The sequence below is a fragment of the Rousettus aegyptiacus genome, unplaced genomic scaffold, assembly GCF_014176215.1.
Source record: "Rousettus aegyptiacus isolate mRouAeg1 unplaced genomic scaffold, mRouAeg1.p scaffold_m13_p_13, whole genome shotgun sequence".
In the NCBI taxonomy this organism is placed as follows: Eukaryota; Metazoa; Chordata; class Mammalia; order Chiroptera; family Pteropodidae; genus Rousettus; species Rousettus aegyptiacus.
The window spans coordinates 37,035,478-37,057,815 of NW_023416288.1; the positions used below are offsets into that span (position 1 = coordinate 37,035,478).

Consider the following 22,338-nt stretch of genomic DNA (forward strand, 5'->3'; position numbering starts at 1 on the left):
AGATCTTGGTAAATGGTGGCTGAGCTTAGTTGAGATCTGAAAAACAAAGAAGAGTTCACTCAGAGGATGTTCTTTGCAAGGATGGGAAAACGTATGCCCAGGGCTGGTGACAAGAAAGACTGCCCCCTGTTCGAAGGTCCGAAAGCAGGCCAACACAGCTAGAGTGAAGAGATTGAGCAAGCTCTGCCGAGACTGTGACGGCCTTCAGAAGAAGCTTGGGATCCTGGTCATCGTCATCGAGCACAGGGAAGTCACTAACTGCTGCTCATGGGTGTTGATACGATCGGTTTGGGTTTCAAGCCTCTGACTACCTGGTGGAGGAAGGTTTGGGGGAGAGAAGCACCAGCAGCTAAGTTGCAGAGCCACCAGCTAAGAGGCTACTGAAGAAGTGCCAGCGACAGGTGACAGGCTCTGGTCCTGGATGGCCATGGTGCAGACAGGCAACACCAGAAGGTTCCGAGAGGCAAAAATCTACCACGGGGAGGAGTGATGAGGAAAAGGGAGCTGAGGAAGTTTCTGGGTGGTCTGACTCGATGGATGGGAAGATGGACAACACAGTGAACAGGAGGAAGACCGTGAGCACCGTTTCAGACACGTGGAGCCCGAGGCTCCTAGACCGCCAAGCTCTGTCGGCTTCCTCTTCCCTGAACGTCCTCCCTTCCCCAGTTTCTGACCAGGAAAGCTCCGGCTCATCCATGGAAGCCCAGCTCAGGTATCACCGTCTCTCTCTTTCCCCTCACCAGGCGGAGTTCATCATTGCTTTTCCCACATTACCTCTCTCTCCAGGACAAACTCCTCTATCACAAGGAACTGCAATACTCTAACCTTACAAGCTTGTGCCCTCGACTAAGCTGTTAGCTCCCTGGGGCCAGGGCTGTGAATTTAGCTTCGCACCCCAGAACCAGTACATTATCACCATCTAATAGTTGCTCTGTAAATACTTGAGGTGTTGATGTGAATACATGGATAAAACATTTAAGAGTTCTGTAGTGCCTTTTTCTTGACGAGCTCAATAAGTCACAGCAGATATAAATATATGTCCATAAGTAGAGGTGTGAAAAGTGAGCTATTACAGACATCAGGGTGAGCAGTGGGAAAGGACGTTTGCTTTTTCCCAGGTCTCTATATCTGTCAGGAAACATTTGGCCACAAGGAATAGAAAACCCAGTCTCCGTGGCTCCAACAAATGGGGACTGTTATTCTCACACGACAAAAAGTTCAGAGGTGGGCTGTTGCTGGCTTCGGTTCAAATGCCCAGCAGTATCACGCTGATTCTATTTTCCACTGGCGTTCTGATTATATTAGTTTTGGGGCCTCGTGTTCGCCGTCTCTTGGTTGTGATCTGGCCGCAGCATCACTAGGCTTCTCATTTGCATTCAGGGCATAAAGAACGTGGGAAATGAAAGGACAGAGCCAGCAAAAGGTTTCTCAGAAGCACCCCCAGCCAACTCCCTCTTCCTACGCATCGGCCAGAACTGGGTCAATGAGTTCCTTACTTGCAAGAAAAGCTGGGAAATTGGGAATGGTATTGTAATGGTAGTCTCGGCCCCATTGTGACACTTGGTTCTGTTAACAGGAGAGAAAGGGAGAATGGTTTGGCCCTTGGGAAGGTGACTCACAGTGTCTGCCACCAAACAAGTATCATCAACATGGAATGGTTAGTGCTGTCCTGCGATTATATCACCTTGGTGGGGAAGGGTGGGGGGAGAGGAATCTTTCTCTAATGTCCATAGAAACAAGATACCGGTGGCAGAGTTACCTCACAGGGATATGAGACATTGGGCACCTGAAGCTTTCAGCTCCAAGTGTCTCCACTTTACAAACAGTTTCCTCGCTCATCACTTCCCCAACCTTCCCAACCAGTAGCGTTTTTTTCACAAATTATTTGATCCAAGTCGGCACATATCTATCCCTCAAGAGAACAGCCCTTCCGTTCAACTAGCTCCTGCTCGGGCCACTCAGCAGAAGACCTGACAGGGCATTTCTGGGCTCCTACCCAGGGGTCCGATTATTTATTTTTCTTCCTTTTTGTATTAGAATACTAGCAGTTATGTGTTTAATGGGAACGAGCATCGGGGATCCAGAGACGAAGAGTGTCTGGTAATGCTTCTGGCTTTTTGATGTTTGTTTTATAAGTAGTGATCACCTGGGCAAATGATTTGTGAATTTGAGGTTGAGCACAGTGTTTCAGAGTTCATGTCCATGTTCCATTTCATGCCCAAAGAAGGCAAGAGGGGCCCAGAACAAACAGGTGGGAAGTGTGTACCTCCTTGGCTTCTGCTGGCTACACATACACCCCTCTTCACCTAAATGAAACGGAAACCCGTGTTCTTCACACGGGAGTGAAAGACGTCAGGAGTGCATTATTTATCCTTGCTACAAATACAAGCCTACACGTTGTCAGGCTATAAATGTGAGTAATGAAGAAACCAGCTAAGGGCTGCTTGGGGACAGAATCTGACAGCAGCCGCTGCAGAATCTGAAAGTGGAAACAGGTTGCAACCCATGAGTGAGATTCTCCCTGCCGGTACCCATGTCCCCCTCACCCCTGTTCCTGTGCACTTCACACAAACCTCCACTCCAGACCAGCCACTCCTTCTGGCGTAGGGACACTGCTTACCTCCCCAGCACACCCTAGGACCCTGCAGAGTGCCTGGCTCACAGAAGACGCCCCAACACTGCAGGGCCGAGGGAACGGTCCGCGAGCATTCTCGCAGCGATTCTTCTGCAGGACACGGGAGATACGGAATCCTCACTAAACCATCGCTACACCCAGAGGAAGACATCCAGCCTCGGCACAAACGTTCGACCTCCTCCGACGGGCCCGAAGTGTGCCAGGGAGTTGCTAGCCATGACAAGTTCTTCCGACTCCTCACACCTATTTCTGTTGTCACATCTGCTTCCTCTCTCCATCTGCTCCACCTGGGACAATCAACCTCCCTAGGCCGCTCCTTGCCATCGGCTTCTCCAGAAGCCATCCCTCACCTCTTCGAAGTCTGGGTCAGGGGCCACTCCTCTGACGACCCCCTCTTGGTTCTGGATTCTAGCTGCCCATTAGTCGGCCTCCCTTTCTAGACCGTGGACTCTGCGAGGGCCAGATGCTCTCTCTGCCAGATGCTCTCTCGTTCTGTGTTTTGACGCCGTCTGCGGCATAGGAAGGGTTCAAAATACTTCAGGATACACTGATGGAGCGGAATGTCCCCGGAGCAGCGATGCTGAGCCATGTGCCGCCCGCACCTCGGCTTCTCCTAGGCCCCACTCTCTCGGCAGCGGAGACTTGGTTGGGACTCTGTCCCTGAGATGCGCGCCCCGCCTCCCGGGCTCCCGAGAAACCCCGCCCGCCCCGGCCGCGGCTCCGGGGCAGGAGCCGGCGGAGCAGGTGAGGGCGACGGCCCCGCCTCCGCGTCCCGGCAGCACCAGAGCTGGCGGCGGGGGATCGAGCCGGGCGCACCGAGCGCCGCGCGGAGCACGGAGCGGCCGCGGCCGCGCGTCCCGGAGCCCAGGTGCCGCGGCACGGAGCCGCGAGCCTGCAGGTGGCGGGGGCGGCGGCCGGAGCTCGAGTCCCGTCCGGCCCGCGGCTCGGCCAGCGCAGGTAGCAGCCCCGAGCGCGTGTCCGCGTCCGTGACTGAGGGCGGGGGGGACGCGCCGTGTCGGCGGCCGCTCAGGCCCGTCCCGGGGCGGAGCGACCCCCGGCGGGGACGGGGCTGCGGCGCGCGCGCCCGTGCCCGGGGGACCCCCGCCCGGCGCCGTCGTCGGGGCTCCGCGCTGCCCGCGGCGCCGCGCCTGCCCGGCCGGGGCGAGCGGGGTCGCGGAGGGGCCGAGGACGCCGCGGGGTTGGTTGCCTGGTGAGTGGCTTCCCCGGACCCGGCCCTCCGGTGAGCGGCCCCCGGCGCCAAGGCCGCCCGGCCTGGTCCTTCGCGAAGCCCTCCTTTCCTTCCCCACGTCACCCCCAGAACAAAAGGCTGGGGTCACGCCGAGGCGGGGGCCGTCTCGGGAAGAGCTGGGGCGGAGGAGAGAAGAGCTAGGACATTGCAGAGCTAGAGGTGGCTTTGGGGACGCAGAAGCGGCCCCCACAGAGGAGGCCAGTCTCGGAGATGTGAAGTGACTTGCCCAAGGTCACACGGCTTGTGGTAACTGGGATGGGGCCAGAGCGCAGGTCCGGGGGACTCGGCTCCCAGCGCCCCGTCTGAGGTCAGTCGCCTGTGCTCCAGAGATTTCGATCTGGCCACAAATGGGCTTCAAAGTCCTTGGGATGAGTCGAGGAGGAGAAGGCGGCAGAGCCTCACCCCCTCCTCCCCAGACCTCCCAGAGGCGCGTGGGTAGCAGGCTTGGGGGAGGGGACCCCCCCCCAAGGGGTGCAGGGGCTGGCTCACAGGAACAGAGGCTTCTGAACGCGGCGTGCGGGCCGCGTGGGTGTGCCCGCGGCGGGAGCGGGGGCGGCGGGGGCGCCCAGCGTGCCCGGCTCCCGGGAGAGCAGGTCTGCCGTGAGAGACGGGGAGAGCTGTCCAGACACCTGGGCTGCGCCGTGACCGGCCGCCTGTGGAAGGAAAGTTACTCTGTAGCAGGAAGTTGGGCTGTCACTTGGCCTGTCAGAGCCGCGGGGCCACTGGCTGCAACGCGAAGGCCTAGTGCGGCAAGAGCTGCGGGATTTAGAAAGTTCACGTCCCTCTCCTCCTTTCCAGAATCTTTCATCTCTTCAGAGGAAGGCTTGTAAGTACATTTCTTGCGGTCGGCACTAGTAGTTATCACTGGGACTCCAGCCGGCCCCGAATTTTTTCTTTAACTTTAGGCAAAGCTAATTATGGCAATAAAGGTTCGAAGAGGGGGTGCCTTTTGGGCCCTGGGCAGGGAATGAGGGAGGCTGGGGGAGGTACCATAAAGGCCCCCCCCCACCTCGACCTAAGTCGGAGTTACACAGGTGTACACATATCGAAATTTCCTTTTAGATCTGTGCACTTAGGTAAGTTTTACCTCAATTAAAAAGTAAATAAAATTTAACGCTAAAGCCCACTCGCTGTGGTGGCAGGTAGATTAGTGCAGTTTTCCAGCCAATGCGTTTTAGAGATACATTTAAAAACCACAGAAACCAAATCGGGGAGGGGAGGGGGGAAGGACAGGGGAGCAAAATAAATTTGAGGCATTACAGGAAATGAACTATGCACTGCAGGAGGCTTTACGAACTGCCTTTCTATGCACCACCTCGTGTGGCTCGCAATTCTTTGAGGGACATAGTGTTGTGCCTTTTTACCGATGAGAAAACAAAAGGTTGCAGAAGTTAAATGGCTTCCTAAGAGGAGGCAGGGTAAAGAATCTGAGTGCACAGACTTCGAATTCTGTGCTTGCGACCTGAAGCAGATCATTCTCAGTCACCTGAGTCAGGTAGGGCAGAACCATCAAGCTGACAGAGACTCGAAGGCTGGCTTTCTGCTGTGTTCCCTTTTTTGTTCCTGTCCAGGAATCTCTGTTGTCTTCATACCATTGTGAATGTGAGATAGTGTCACAGACTGAAGTCAGCCAGCAGCAGAAGGGATGGAGGCCGTGTGTCTCAGAACATAAAGTTTTAGGAACAGGAGAAAGCCAGCTGGTCTAGCCTGGCAACGCTCTTTTTAGATCTATTGTTCAGAAACCATACAGTACAGTTTGCGACTTTGCAGTCACTCAAACGCACATACAAAGGATAAATAATATAACCTAGTCAAGATCTGAGAAACCAAAATGTAATTGACTCTAGAGGAGAACAAGTAGAATTTTCGCCAGGAAGGAACAGTCAACTTTGTTACATTCTAGATTTTATAAATATGTGTTCACTAATGCTTAAGTAAAAAAAACAAACTAACTAACTCGACAGAAGGAAATTTGTTTTCTAGCAAACATTGTTGTAAATATCCATTAAATTTAGTGCAGAAATATTTGAAACTTTAGGATACAGTAACATGATATCTAGAAAAAAAGTCTTGAAAAATCTGTCCTGATACGTGGTCTTCTAGCAATTTTATATCTCTGCCTACAATTCAGAGCTTAGAGAAGTCGAAACGTGTTTGTTTTACCAGCCAGTTTAACATCGCAGAGTTGCATGTTTGTCTCATTCTTGGGATTATACGGTTGTGGTTTGAAGAACCGCGGGGCGGCTGAAGAGGTCTCTCTGGGTGAATCCGCTCAGCCGAGTGCCATCCAGCATGATTATGCATCACCAAGTTATCTTTAGGCGGGTTTTGCCTTGTCACAGTAGTGTTCCTGCCATCTGGCTGCTGGAATATTTAGAAAGGAACCGTAATGTTTGACTGACTTCGCTGATGGCATGACAAAACAAACTTCGAGAGGGAACTCTTGAACATGAGTTAGGCTCGGTGAGAAAATGATCAATCCCGTCTTACTTAGCCACCGCACAAAACCGAAGAGACGCACGGTTCCCATCTGATGCTGAGCAGGCGCAGCACATTGTTTTTTTTCCCCTGGCTTTGGCCAATAACACACTTGAAACTCCCCCTTTGCAATTCTAGTTGGGTCTTTCCTTAGCCCTGTTCAAGCAGGAACCTGACCCGTTCTGCAGCTGGGGAGTCGCGCAGTGCCCTGCACTGTTGACGTGCCAAAGAGGTAAAATGGAGTAGAGAAAATGTGGCGGAAATGCCGAGCGGGCATCGTGTCGGCCAGGCACTGTGGAGGAAGGTTTTCAAGTGCATCTTGAAGGAATATTCATCCTGTGTGGGCGATGTACTCGGAATCGGAGATGGGGCCATCCAGAAAAGGGTGCTAGGCCTGCCTGCGGACTCTAAGTTAGTCAGCTGCTGGGAGGAGGCGGGAGGAGGGAGTAGCCAGCCTCAGTTCTTGAGCTTCCGAGGACATGTGTTCGTGTGAGTACACATGTGTCAGAGCAAGGCGCCCAAGCTGCCATCCACTATAGCTTAAGAGCTCAAGGCTCACGCATACCGAACACAGTGTGCTGGGCTGGGCTAAGAGCTCTACGTGGATGAAATCGTAACGACAGCCCTGTAAGGGAGCTGAGTCTTCTGACTCCCATTATCGATTAGGACACAGAGTACAAGAGCTAAACGGCTCTCAGAATGCCGATGTCACACCGTGCTCCGGGCGGCTGTTGGCCCTAATATCTCCGAGGTGCCCTTTACCTGCCTGACCTGACCTTATTGCACCTGAGCTCCTGGAGGGCAGGTACTGGGTCCACTTCATCTCTGTTCCCAGCACCTGAAACACACCTGGCTCATGATGGGTCCTGAATGAATGAGTGGGTGCGCGAATACCTTTTTGATACAAGATTGAAAGCCAATTATCTTTGAATTATCTGTCCTTTTCACTCTAACTATCTCATTCTCTTCTGCTGATATGGATCACCAGGCATGGCTATATGAATGAGATGTATAATAGCGATCTCCCTTAAAGCTGAAGAATGCTAAGCTCACCCTATAAAATCAGAAAGCTTCTACTTCTTTTGGAAATTAAATATTGTTATTCCTTCTGTTGTATAACTTATGTAATTCAGAATACCTGGGTTTGAATCTTGCCTTCATCATTTATTTATCGTACGATTTTGGGCAAATTATTTAACCTCTCTGTGGCTCAGTTTTTCCATCTGTAAAATGGGCATAATGATGGTCCTTGCCCCATATTTAGGGTAAATAAGTTAAGATAGATTCAGTGCTTAGGACAGTGCCCTATTCATAGCAATGTTCAGTAAGTTAGCTTATTATCATTATCTGATGATTTAAAAAATTATTTGCCTTAAATGTTTCCTGTTCCATACAGCATTTGAGGAGTTTACAAAGGTAGGCAGTAAACAACATAAAATTAATAGATAATAAAACTGGACTAAAGTGAACATGCAGACTAGAAAGTGAGATAAAATCAGCTATTTTAGAGAACAAGAATATATATCGTAAGGTACAGGTAGTTTCTAGAGATGAGTTTCCTATAAAGTCTAACATTTCCGGAGATGGGATTATAAATTTGTCAGAGCTTCCCAGTAGCCAAAACAGCAAGGAAAACACAAATCGTTGTTACCGGATCCACAGTGGCCATGAGATAGAAGCAGATCAGTTACTCAGCTTTTCCTGGTCGTTAAGCCTGGCATAACTTTCTCCTGGCCGGTCTTCAAAGCAGTCACTGTTGCCCGAGAGATCTAGGTCTTCACCACAGTCCCTACCAGGAAGACAATAGAAGTTTTGTGGTGGAAGACAACAATCAGTGTTTCCTACGTTATTGACTGTAGTTCCGGAGACGTAATCCCAGAGCACAGCCCAGTAAATGCCCTTCTGCCAAGGGCCAAAAGACTGTGGTTCAAAGACGTGCTATTTCCTTAGCTGTGTTGACTGCATGCCTGGGGAGGAGAAAGATTCTTTCCCCAAAGATTATGATTCTTGTTAGAGTCAGGTGAACAATCCTCATTTTAAGAACATTTATTTGCTCTGGCTGAAGCCATTTAAATGAACCAGATCAGTTTGATCCAGAAAAAGCCCAAAGGGTGTCGTCATACACATATACCCATTAGTAGATAAGTATGTATTTGTCAATTTTCTTATTCCTGGAGTCTTATAATCTCCCTTTAGCTGCAAATTTTATCACACTGTTTGGGAAAAGAAAATATCAGTGCTCTCTACTATCACTTATTGCTCTCAATATTTTATTTTTAAACTTTCCCTTTTAGTAATTGAAATAATGCTCATGGTTTGAGTATGTGTGTGTGTGTGTGTACGTGTGTCGTATTAGTTAAGATTGCACTCAGCTGCTAAAACAGAACAGTGCACATGTCAGAATCTGGCTTCAAGAGATACAAGTTTGTCCCGTGGAACTGGACACCCAGGAAAGGCAGTCCGGGGCCAATGCAGGAGCTCGAGCAATGCCGTCAGACTCTTTTCATCTTCCTGCTTCACTGTCCTTAGCCTGGAGGGCCCCATCCAAAACTTGGTTGCCTCATGGTCGCAATATGGCTGCTGCATCTCGGGGCTTACATCCGTAGTACAGGCAGGAAGAACAGGAAAGTGTAAATAGCTAGAGTCAGGACGCTTCTGTTAAAGAAGTTTTGCCGTCGTATTCTGCAAGCGGTGCCCTCCCCGGGGACTTCCACCTACATCTCATTGTCCAGAATGGCGTCACGGGGTTACTCTAAACGTAAGAGAGTCTGAGAAATCAAATATTTTTAGCTGAGCGAATTGCAACTGTCGCTCCCTTCTCAAATTAAGGGTTCCACTCCGAGGAAGAAGAGAGAGTGGTTATCGAGTAGGCGACCAGCAGTGTCAGCCACCGGCCTTACTGCCACTATTAGCCGTGTCCCTGGTTTCATTGGAAATTACAGGAGACTCAGTCATTTAAAATGTTATACTTTTCTAGCTCTTCATACAATTAGCATCAGAGAATGAAACATACCCAACTGCCTTGTGTAAAGATTCGTAAATTACTATCGCCAGCACTGCTTCCTTTCCAATTTTCAGATCTAAATTTCCACTTGCCAAAAGCACCTCATACGCTTCAAATTAAACTCACTTTTCCCTGCCCATTCATCCTCCCCTCCTTCCCCCCACCTCCCCCCAAACACACATTTTCTCCTGTCTTTCTTATTAACACTAGATTGTCTTGGCAAGGAGCCTGGGGATTATCCTGGGTTCGTCCTCCTCCCCCATCCCAGACATTTAGACTAATATCCTCCTTGGCTCTGTCTCATTGTCTATTCTAATTCAAAGAAATATCCGTCCTCGATCACGTGGGTCCACAACCTGGTCTACCTGTGTGCTGCTGCCCGTCCTATAATTCATTTTCCACGCATGGCCCCTACGCTGCTGTTCTTAAAGCGTGAATGTCTAACAACTTTCCTTTCTTTACAAGCCTACAAAATCAAGCTCAAACTCCTTGACAACCTGGCTCTGTGAGCACCACGCTCCCTGTGACTGGTTGCCACACGGCCCGCACATGCGCACTTAGCAAAGCTTTGCTCATACCCTCCCCACTCCTTCCGTCATGCAAGGCCTGGCTAAGAGGTTTCTTCTGTCGTTTACTTGTCCATAGCTAGTGGAAGCCATTAATTGCCTTATTACTCATGTTTCCAAAGCGCTTTGCATTTCTATTAATATTTTTTTTTTGCCCTGAATTCTGTTTTGCCTGATACTAATCATACCGTACCCCTATTTTTTTTTTTTAAATAACAGCCTTGCTGAGATATAATTCACACTCTTTAAAAGTATACAATTCGGTGGTTTTAGAATATTCACAGAGTCACACAACCCTCACCATCATCTACTTCCAGGACATTTCGTCATCCCAAAAAGAAATTCGTTAGCAATCACATCCCGTCCCCCATCTCCTCAACCCTGATGACCAGGAATCAAATTTTTATGTCTATTATACCTATTCCGGATATTTCCTATTAATGGAATCATACAGTTTGTGGCCTTTCGTGACTGGCTGCTTTTGCTTAACAGAATGTCTTTCAAGTTTAGTCATACTGTAGCATGAATCAGGACTTCATTCCTTTTCAGTGTTGAATCATAGTTCATTGTATGGCCATACTGCAGTTTGTTTATCCATCCACTCATAAGTCAATGGACATTTGGGTTGTTTCTACATTTTGGCTCTTTTGAACAAGCTACTATAAATGTCCACGTATAAGTCTTTGTGTGGACATATGTTTTCATTTCTCTTGGATGGATACCTTGAAGTGGAATTGCTGGGTCTTACGATAACTCTGTTTAACATTTCAAGGCACTCCCAAACTTTTCCAAAGGTTACATTTATTTACGTCCCTACCAGCAATGTATGAGGGTTCTGCATGAGTTTTTAGGATCTACCTTGGCTATTGTTTTCATTCCTTTATTTTCAACATTTTAAACATTTTGCTTTAACTGCATTTCTTATAAAGAAGGTATGGCTGATTTTTAAAGCAGTTTGAATATTTCTGTGTTTTAGAAAGGGAATTTAATTAATAATCAGTTTATGGTCGTCGTGATTACTGATATGTTGGAATTTATTTTGTCCTTTTACATAGCATATGCTTTATTGTTACCTTTGTTCTTCTTTTCTGCCTTTTCCTAGAAAAGTGCCTGGCACGTAGTAACTTTCAATAGGTAAGTATTATAAGCTATCATTTGTGGACAGGAGCCACAAATAATCGATAGATTTACTTATTCATCAAATATTTCTTGATTACCTGTTATTCATGTTTATAGTTTCACTGGTGGGTACCATACAGAAGAAGCTCAGGAAGTCTTTGCTCCATTGCGTTGTCCATGGCGAGTCTACTGTGCTTGTCAGGGGCTGAGTGGATAATGGAAAGTGTACTGTCTTGGGGTCGACTCACTTAGGTTGGATACGGTTGGGTCATGTCCCAGTTATTTGATCTTAGGCTAATTACGTCTTTGAGCCTTTGTTTCTTCATTGTGAAATGGGGATAATAACGTCTGTCGTGTAGTTGTTTTTTTTTTGGGGGGGCAGGTGAAAGGTAATTACATAAATAACAATCAGAATCCCCAGTACACGGGATCCACTTAGTACACGTGAACTGTTGTTTTATTAGTGAACTGCTAAACAAAGCATTCTCTTAACCATATATGTCAGTGTTAAAACATCAATTATGTCTACCCAGAAATAAACTTATAGTGAAAAATGACATTGACCCAAGGAATAAACTTATAGTAAAAAGTGACATTGGCCCCCTTGCTATATGTCTGACATAAATTACTACAGCCCTAATAGAGCAGGGACACTTTTTCCCCATGTGGCGGAACTAAGAAAAAAGACCTAGGATGTCCTTTATACTTCCTTTTAATCACAGAAATAGATTTTCTAAGTCTCCAGTATCCCCTAAAGCTGTTGTTTATTCTGATACTCTTTTAAATTTTTGAATGAAATATCTTCGTTCAGTCATGCTGCTCTCCAGCAAATCAGAGGAAAAAATAAAGCAGTTTCAGAAATGGGCGCAATATTGTCTAAAACAAGACAAACAGACAAACGTTTCCCCCAACATGACAATGAACTTTCCCCCACATTTTAACAGCTTTGCCAGAGTGCCTAGTGCCATAGTCAACAGCCTTAGCCTTGAAAGGAGTCCGCGTTAAGTTGGAGAGTGATTCTCTGTCGTCTGAGAGGCAGGACCTCCAGTCAGTTTATCAGACTTGGCTGCCAGTGAACTGAGCGTCTGTCGTAGGACGGAATCTGCCCGGCGACAGAGAGGACAGTGGCTCCTTGCAGCAGGTTGTTTGAAGTTCTGCTGGACGGGAGACTGAAGGTACCAGCATGGTCCTTCTCTGGCCCAAGCTACCGCAGTGGGAATAAGGCGAAAATACTTACGCTGATGTAAAGCCTCGGACGTAGAACTCGAAAAGAAGGACTTGTCTCGTAGACGTGTGCCCTGTGCCACCTCCAGTCTGCACATTATTTCCTCACTGATTGTCAGAACGGCACTTTCAGGAGTACTTACAATCCTAAGTGAAAAGTTACCACCTTAGCCTTAGAGAGTCAAAAACGCCATCCTTATAAAAATCTCACATCATAAAATAAATTAGAGGCAATGCTTCATTTTGTGAAATGAGTCATTTTCTGTAACATCGATTGTGGGTTACCATTGAATAATAAACTCCTTTTATATACTTAAAACATGCCTCGACATTACAAAATTAGAGATGCCATTTTTCGGAAGCATCGCTGTTATAGAAAATGAGGCTTACTTACGTGTGATTAGTATCATGTATTTTTAATAAGCCTAGTTCTTATTTTAGCTAATTTGAAGGCAATAAATAATTTTTTTTCAAAGACAGGAAATCAATATTTTCTCCTTTCACCCTTTGGAACCAAACACACAATTTTTATGGCATTTAGCCATAATATAAATACCCGAGTCAATGATAAATATTATTAATAAATATCTCCATTTTTCCCTTCACCAAATACTGTTCAAATATGATAATAAATTGGATGAATGATGTGGGAACAAATGTGTGTTTCTACAAGAGCCTAAAGAAAGGAAACCAATTTACAAGCTCATTGTAGGTGTAACTGGGTTTCATATGAGATTGTGATTAAAGTATGCTTTTGTTTTAGAGCTGACCCAGACAACCCTTTAAGCATTTCAGCAGATCATTAACTTCAATATCCAGTTAGGGCTGAGCAGATCGGCTTCAGGAGCCATTGTCAAGGCTGGTGTTTCTCAGGTGTCCAAACTTCGTCATATCACCTGTGTGAGAGGTGAAACTCAGCTTGGTTTCTCTTTCACTTTTGTGTGTCAATTCCAGTTCTAAGTCCAGTGTGCCGTTTTCACGGATCCAATCGGCTGAAATTCGATGAGTCTGCAGGAAGAGAGCCTTTTCAGTAAAGGACCCAATATTCGACTGTGTGGGGCAGAGAGTTCCATCATCCCAAGTATTCTAGAATACGTCTTTTCAAACTTCGGCAGACATACAGAAAAATCGCTTGTTGGTAGATACTCCTAAAGATTCTGCTTCGTGAGGTCTGGGGAGGAGACTGTGCTTTTCTTAGATGTTTGCACAGTGGGGTTCCCAGACCAAGGGTGTGGACCTCACCTGGGAGCTTGTTGGAAATGCAGAATCTCAGGCGCTACCCTAGACCTACTGAATCAAAATCGACATTTTGACAAGATCCCTTGTTAATGCATCCATCACCAGAGTTAGGAAGCATCACTCTAGGTCACTGTTCCCCAAAGCACAAAGATATAGGTATCATTAGAGAAACCTGAAATGAGTTTATATGACACATAGATGAATATTTTCATTTTAATGATTATTGTGTTTATTTTTATAATTACCATCTGTTTATGGCAAGTGATATTAGTCTTCCGTTTACAATAATAATTTAAAGCTTCTTTTCAAAAATAAACTTCTTTAACTAAAAGTAAGTTCACGTGGTATGTGGATGTGCCAAAAACTGTAAAAGATGTAAATAAGTGACTTAAGAACCTGGACTCTGGAGCCAGACACCCTGTGTTTGAATGTCAGCTCCTCCACTAACTCGCTGTGTGACTTCTATAACTTCCTGAATCTCTCTGTGCCTCGGTTTCCTCCTCTGAAGAATGGAGATGATATTGTCTATCTGACTGGGGTCTTTGGGGGCTTAAATGACTTAATACCTGAAGAGCTCTAAGAATAATGCCTAACACATAGTAAGGGCTTTGTCAGAGCTTGTTTTACTGTTAACTTGTTTTACTATTACAAATGTTCAAGGATTTTTTAATCCTGTGCTTTTTTTTTCCCCTACCCTGTCCCTGCTTTTCTGTTGACTTAGACGAACATGTCACACCCCCTCCAAAAGGCTAAATATTTCCAGGACTTTTATACTATTGAGGAGAGTGAGAATAGCAAATTCCATTTAGCCCGTAAGAGGACAGTCTTCACTGGAAGAGCTGGTGCGTGGCCATGACACCTAGAGGCAGGAAGTCCCAGGAAAGGGCTGTGCCCAAAGAATTCACTCCTTAAATGACAAGGAAATGACCACTCACAAATCACAACTCATTTTCACTATCACCTGTAGAAAAGGTGGTTTTTTGTGTGGTTTTTTTTTTTTTTTAATCCTTTATTATTTTACTTAGAGCTTTGGCAACTTCACCTCATGCTTTCAAGAACCTTTTTGTATGTGCCTTGTATGCTCCTGGGCCTGGCCGCGGGGCACTTTTGATAAATAAATGACTCATCTGTAGCCTGACAGGACCCTGCTGAGACCATAAGGTGAGAGATGGTTTGCCTCCTGGGGCTCGTTCGCCTTTACTAGTTCAGAGGTGAGACATCTCCGTTCTTTCCCCTGATTTCCTAGCCAAAGAGACTCAGTGGGATAGTGTCAAAACATAAAAAGTTATATGCATGGAGAACCTTATTTTCAGATTCCTATTGAAATGTATTTTTAGAACCAGCGAAAGATGCTTTTGTCAAGTCGTGTCAAAAATGTAAGCAGTAACCCTTCTGGCTCATATTTTTTAAATAGGCACGGTTTCTATTTGTGAACAGCTGTAATCTGAGAAGCTACTCTTAGGGGGGAAAAAGTGAGTCTAAGAAAAGTAACGAGTTTGTAAAATGGTTTACCAAACTTTTTATGTTAACAAGATAAGTAAGCCCAGTCCACATCTCTTGCCGAGTGGCTACAGACAGACTGATGGGTGGGGCAGGAAGGGGAGCAGAGGGGTGGGAGGGAGAGCTGACCACCTGCACCCAGTAGCAGTGGGTTCTCCTCCCCCCACCCCACCCTCACCCCTATCGTTCCCCTAAAGAGGCCACACTGGGGCAGACACGTTCTTTTAGCATACTGGGCTTTAATGCTTTTCGAATCGATTACCCACATCTCAAAACTGTATTTCACACAAAAATCTGGATTCGAGGTCCTTGCGGGGGAAAAGGGAGGAATCTGGCCAATGCTGGCCTTGCATTCTCCCTGAATATCGATCGGCCAGAGCTGAGATGAGGGCCACCCACTCCAGACCCCAGTCGCCACGCCTGTTAGCCAGGGCCCCTCCATGCCTTGTCCCGTCACTGTTTCCCCACCTCTGGGTCGATGGTCACAAGTCGGCCCCCTGCTCGCAAAGGTTGCTGGGAAAAGGAGTTCCCGGCTTCTGGCTGGGGGAGGCAGGACTCATAATGTGAGAAGTTCCTCACGCATACAGAAAGTCTTTAAAAGATGATGGATGGCCACCACAAGACCAATGTCCACCCATACCCAAGGAGGGAGACACGTGCAGAATAGTTTAAGGTCATTCAAGCCCCTCTGTGGTCCAGCCTTCTCTCCTTCCCTCCCAGATATGCAAAGTCTCCCAAGCTGTTTGCATGATTCCAGCTCAGTGTCTCTTCTCACATGGTCCTCTTCCGAATAGAATGGACTCCTATAGCCACCTTTGCACCTGCTGAAAAATGCAATAGCTTCTACCAAACATTTACTTATTGTCGCCCACCCCCTTGTGTTTCAGCTGATGATGACGTTCCCTAGCATTTATCTCACTCTACCTTTTATTACAATTACTCGTGGTGATGGAGATGGTGGTGGTGTGATGAGGATAAGTTAGCTTTCGACTAAGTGTCTGCTGTGTGTCATGACCTGTATTCTGTTCTTCACATATAGTCTTTACTCCTGGCAACACATTAGAAATTAAGCATTATAGCTATTTTACAAATAAAGAAAATGAGATCTACTAAGGGTAAGTGACTTGACCAGGGCCATACCGCTGGAAAAAAGCAGAGGCAGAAGTAGAAGCCAGGTCTGTCTGACTCTAAGGCCAACACTGTCCCCTGCGTTGGGGTCTCATTTGAACGTGGTGGTAACTCTGTTCCCCTTGCCACCCTCCAACATTGCTTGAATCCCTAACCTGAATTTTGACGCTGTTTTTCAGGGTTATTTCATGAGTCGAGAGAAAATGTAAAAGCCTTTGAGAATCTAGCTTTTTTTATCCTAAGCATTATTTAATATATTACAGAGCAAAATAACACTTTAAAATGTGTCAGGAGAACGCAAAGCATCAAAGAGCTCATGGGTACAGCCTGTGACTTCCTGGAGCTCTGCATTCTTAACTGTCAGATTTTAACAAATACTTCTCTTGATAATTGCTTAATTATTATACTGTCAGGAAAAAGCCTTCACAGCCATCAAGTACTGCATATAAAAATATCCTTTATTCTCAGAGTTTGAAAAATCATTCCTGTGATTTCAGCAAGACAGAAGCCCAGCGGTATCCAATCATCCTCAGATTTAGAAGGATAAAATTAAGTCGGGGAAAAGGCTGCTTAGGTTAGGGGGAGCAAACGGGAGAAGTATATTTGAATGAGGTTCCTTTCACTTGAAGGTCTCAGAGATATTTTACATCTTTGCAAAATGGAAGCAGAGAAGTAATATGGCTCGAATCACACCAAGTTATGAAACAAAGAAATGAGGTTTTGGATCAGAAAGGTCAGGGCTTTAACTGAGCTCTGGTCCTCTTTCTGAAATTTAGTAGCCATTGCATAACCTCTTTGAGACAAAATGTGGTTATCTGTCACTTGGACGTGTGGTGTCTACTATAGAGTTGTTGAGACGATTAAATAAAACAGTGGATTATAAATACATAAGGCAGTGCTGAGCGTGTGCAGGGGTTCGAAAACTTATCCTGGCAGTCTCGTTCCTCATGGACTCCGTAGTTTGCTAATCTTGCTCACTAAACTTTACGTGTAACCCCAAAGTCAATACTCGCAGGCGCGTTCACGGTCCTTTGAAGACATGTACAAAGTGGGGGAAAATTTGAGTGGCCCGATGCACATGTTTTCAACCGGGGTTCAACAAGGTGACACTCTGCCTCTTTGTTCCAGTATTCATACTATAAACAAGAGTCCTTTACACATTCTGTTTAGTGCCATGTTGTTCAATTTTTTGACCATGTTGTTGGTGATTCTGCTATTTTAAAGGGCCCTCTGAGTGTAATGCTAAAATTCTAAATAGTGTTCTTGATCTAAAAAGGCTATGATGTGCCTTATGAATAAGATATGTGTGTATTAGATAAGCTTCATTCAGGTGTAAATGATAGTGCTGTTGGCATAAGTTCAATGTTAATCTATCAACAGTGGATATTAAATAAGTTGTCCTTAAGCAGAAATACACATAAAACAAGATTATGTATGAATGATGCGACAAATGTCTTGTGACTAGATGTTCACGGGAACCTAATCCTGTATTTCTCCTAGGGACAATGGTGCAGTATTTGCTAACTCAGTGCTCATGGCAACTTTATAAAACATAATTACTGCAATTAAGAGAATCGGCTGTGTTCTATGTAGTTCCTGTATTAGGTAGGTTAAAAATTAGTGGCTATAACAAATTAACTCCAAACTCTCATGGCTTAATGCAGTAGAAGTTTATTTTTCATATACGTAAAGTCTAACCAAGTATTTGGCAGGTGGCATTAAAAAGTGAGTCAGGAGCTGACTCCTGACATCTTTGGTTCTGCCCACACATAGGAAATTTGCTTCCAGCCAAAGATGGAGGAAGAGAGAAAAGTTATGGGTAGAATGTCTTTGTGGACCAGTCTACAGGTAGAACACTTCACTTCTGCCTTTATTCTGTTGGCTGGAGCTTGGTCACATGGTTATAACTACCTGCAAAGGAGTCTGGGAAATATAACCTAGCTGTGTGCGGAAGGGTTACGTGAATAGCTCTGCCAAAGTTCTCCTTTAGGTCACTTCCTATGGTCTTTTTTCCTCAGATAAATAGCAAAACTCTTAGGTAAGCAACATTTAAGTTTTTAAAGTTACTCTTGTAGTCACTATCTAGTTAGTCACCAAGGTAAGCAGGTCTGTCTCACCTGTCTTGGTTAAAAGATGAAATCCTCATATAATGAGACTTCTATATTTTCTGTTGTTCTATTAATACTTCAACCAACACTTTAATTTCTACCATAAATTTTTAGCTGAAACTATTTTCGCCACTGAATTAAGGGTCATGTAAAGAATATGCCTAGCGCCTCTGTGAAAGAAACTGTTAAAATACAAATAACCGATCATTGATATTTGTTCCAACTAAATCGTGGACTCATATCCAACTCGCTTTAGCAATTAGCCAGTAAAATGCCAGCTTTGTCTGACCCTGCATCACTGAGTAGATTAGACTGTGTAATAAAATATTATCGATGCTATCTGGAAGAAGTACTAATTACCCTCTGCCTAATTTTACTATAGTTTTATGCCGTGGACTCTGATGAATATTTTTTTTTTCAGTCTTTCTGTCCTTGTTTTACAATCAAGTGAAGAGGCAGCGACACAGTAATTATCAGGCTTTCGTAATTTTCGGGAGGATACTTTATAAGAACATTGTGGTCTCTTACCATGATTAGCTCATGCACTTCTTTGGAACTCAGGAAAAGTTATCTTGGACTCTTTTCCACAAAAAGTTGAACTTCCATATACATTTTATAGCATTTTAAAATTTTGTACAATTTTAGAGGATTCTTGACCCTGCCGAAAACAAGAAAGAACCATATGATCCAGCAATTCCACCCAAGTTATATGCCCAAAAGAGACGAAAGCAGTATTCGCAGTACCCAGAAGACAGAAGCAACCCAAGTATCCATCTGCAGATGAATGAATAAGCAAAATGTGATGTATACATACAATTAAGGAATGAAATTCTAACATGGGCTCTTACATGAACAACCCTAGACGACATTCGGATAAGTGAAATAAACCAGATACAACAGGACAAAGATCGTACGGTCCCACTCATCTGAAGTACCTAGAACTAGTAAATTCACAGTGATATAAAGGAGAATAGAAGTCACCCAGAAGAGGAGGGATAGGAAGTTATTGTTTAATGGGTACAGAGTTACTGTTTGGAATGAGGAAAAAGTTGCGGAAATGGATAGTTGTGATGACGGCACAACGTTGTGAATGTGTTTAATGCCACTGAATTGGATCGTTTAAAATTGTTAAAATAATAAATGTTATGTTAGATGCATCTTACTACAATAAAAGGAATCACGTTGAAAGGAAGCTGGATGTAAGAGCCTGATCAGCCGAGGCTCCAATCCCTGGTCTAGCAGTTACTAGCTGTGCGTGATTCGGGGCAAACCGTTTAATGCCTCCATATGCCATTTTTCTTGCCTATAAAGTTGGGACTAAACCACTGACCTTAGAAGACTGTTGTAGAAATTAATGCGATTAGCCTGTCACGTAGTAGCCACTATATAAAAAGATAAAGAGAGCTAATATCTACTAAATAAGCAAAATCGGTGACTCTGTTAAGAATAAAGTACTATGTTGCATAATTGCCTTCTATCTCCAAGAGATAAGAATATTAACATGGAATAATGCAAATGTCATAGGATTTTAAAGTTGGAGAAACAACCACAGGCCTTGTTCTGACCCTCCAGTGACCAAAGAGACAAAAGAAACGCGCATTCACCCCTGCCTAAGTCTGATATGTATTTTTGTTTTCTGCTTACATTGTTTTTAGAGTCTCACACAGATTTTCCTCCTTCAGATAAACTGTGGGGTATTTCTTCAGTATAAGTTTTAAGCCTTTGCAGTGTGTCTCGATACAGATTCCAAGACACACGTACGCATGCACACACGCTCATACGTGCTCTGCAGATAAATACCGTATTTATTTGGAGATCCGACAGCCTACGATATTAACTGTTTGAAACATAACTGCATTTGCAAAATCGTGCCCAGAAGCCCTCTGCGTAGCAAATACCAGCTAGGAAGTCTTTGCCGAGGGGAAGTGTCATGGCCCCCGCCCAGGGGACTGTGTAGCAATAACAGAGGAACAGCAAGAAAAGTCAGAGCTGACAGCAGAGCGGGAAGCAGGAAAGTAACGAATGCCCCTCGTTAAGCCTTTTTCGAGGCTGGCATCGTGAGTCACGTGGAGCCTGTGACGTTCAGAAAAGTTTAAGTCTCATCGTGTGCTCTGAAGAGGAAAATGGGAGATGGTACAGAATGCTTTCGAATGGCATCGGAAAGAATAAAACTCAAAGTGTAATGCCAAAAAGGTAGAAATGAGTTATTTGGAAAAATCGTCAAGGCATGAGATGTCACTATTTATATATTTATATATTCTATTACCGTTGAGACGTAAATAGCTAATTTTTTAAATCATTTTTTCTCATCTAACGCTCTCTGGAATCTGGCTGCTCTTTCAACCTCCAGCACTCGACACAATGCCTGGCTCACAGTGGACACTCAGTAGTGAATGAATGAAGGAGCGAATTAGAGAATGTAACTGTAATATTCATATGCCTGCACGACATGTATGACCTGTGCATGAACATAAAGGCATTCGAGTTGAAACCTATCCCTTTTCTCATTTTCAGACCGGAAGCCATTCTCTTTGGACCGTTCGCAAGCGAGAGACGCCAGCACTGTGACACATGCCCGTGCCACCGCCGCCGCCACCTCCCCCTCTGCCCCCACCCCCTCCACCCGTGGGGGCTCCTCCTCCTCCCCCACCGTCAGCACCTCCGGTAAGACCTGTTTTTTTTTTTTTTGATTTCCTGTCTAGCATAAGCTGCTTTGAATACACTTGACCGTAAGGTTCTAAATGTTCAGAAGCAGCCACCGCTCAGCTCCCCTGTGGCAGGCAGCATCTTCGGTAGCTGGCTCTGGTGGCTTCCAAACCAGCCTGGCCAGGTATTTCTCTCTCTCCATTCCTTGGCGGCTCTGCCTCAGTATCGTCTGTCTACATAATGTTTCTCTTCTGATTCCTGGTGCTATGTACAGATGTCCCGAGTATCCCTGTCTCACTGGAAAGGCCCCGTGAGAGCTGGTGCTGAAGCGCACAGCCAGTGAGGTGCGCTGCAAAGCCAAGTTCCAGAGCGTAACGATGGCACTAACCATAGCTTGGGCTTCAGGTGCCTGGTTCTGGGCCCCAGTCAGAGCAGTGTCACACGAAACGCCGTAATGAAATACAAATCTCTAAATGAAATATCCCTATCTACACAAAACTGAATTCGGTCTATTTTAATTTGTGTTGCCGGATACTCTGTCTTGGCTTAATAGTTTAATTTGGGTTTAGAAGGAGAGGCACAGAGGGCCGTTATTTCGTTTTAGAACAGGAATTCTCAACCTTGGCACCGCTGGCCTTTGAAGGCAGATAATTTTTGTCGTGGAGGGCTTTTCTGTGCATTGTAGAATATTTAGCAACATGCCTGGCCTCTCTGCTCACTAGATGCCTGTAGGACCCCCAATTGTGACCATCAAAAATATCCCCAGATATTGCTAAATGCCCCAGGGAAGGGGCAAGCCAAAGCACCCCCTTTTGTTTGAGAAGAATGTTAGTGCTTACTGCTTACAGTGAACCTTTCTGAGGAAAACCTGGGGCACGTCTCACGCCCTCAGCCGCCGCTCCAAGGGGCCTTCAGAGAGTGAGGTCTAGCGTGAACCGCAGCCCCTGTTTTCAGTGGGAGATGAAAGATATGGTTGCCATGGCGATATGGCATGCAGAGGCAGAACCGCCTAGGGATGACAGGAGCCCAGTCGGCCGAGGCCGGGAACTGAGCCTCACCTGCCATTCATCCGCTCCCAAGCCACTCCTCTCCTCAGATCCGTGATGACATGACCATGGGAGTATTGTTTGTGAAGGGGGATCTGAGGCCGCGCTGCGAGGCCACAGGCCACGGAGACAGAAGGGTGCGCTTGGGATTCCCCGCCTAGGATGTTAGCTTTGCACGCCAACCGTATCTGACATGCCAGGGACATATGCCTGCCTGAAACTTGGCCCTTGCCCTTGAAGAGAGTGGAAAGCAAGCGTGTAAGGTGAATTCTATCTGAAAGCTCTCTGACTGGTAGATAGAATAGGAGTAAGCGTCGAATTTGACCCCACAGGTGATAAAGGTGCGTAAGTGAAGGAAACATAAATCAAACTGTCGTATGGATCTTACACAGACTT

The 22,338-nt window shown here is 45.7% G+C and overlaps 1 protein-coding gene across 2 annotated transcripts in view; it reads left to right on the plus strand.

Moving 5' to 3' along the window:
- The first annotated feature begins 4,438 nt into the window (after positions 1–4,438).
- The window catches only part of WIPF3 (WAS/WASL interacting protein family member 3), a 62,364-nt gene continuing 44,464 nt past the window's right edge, over positions 4,439–22,338 (plus strand). Inside the window, exons 1-2 of one of the 2 annotated variants that reach the window (XM_036230436.1) lie at positions 4,439–4,710; positions 20,765–20,914. In XM_036230436.1, the coding sequence (XP_036086329.1) occupies positions 20,822–20,914 (93 nt within the window). In that variant the 5' untranslated portion in view covers positions 4,439–4,710; positions 20,765–20,821. Of the gene's footprint in view, positions 4,711–18,617; positions 20,915–22,338 lie in introns of those variants that run through there. The other variant, XM_036230435.1, reaches the window with a different exon arrangement.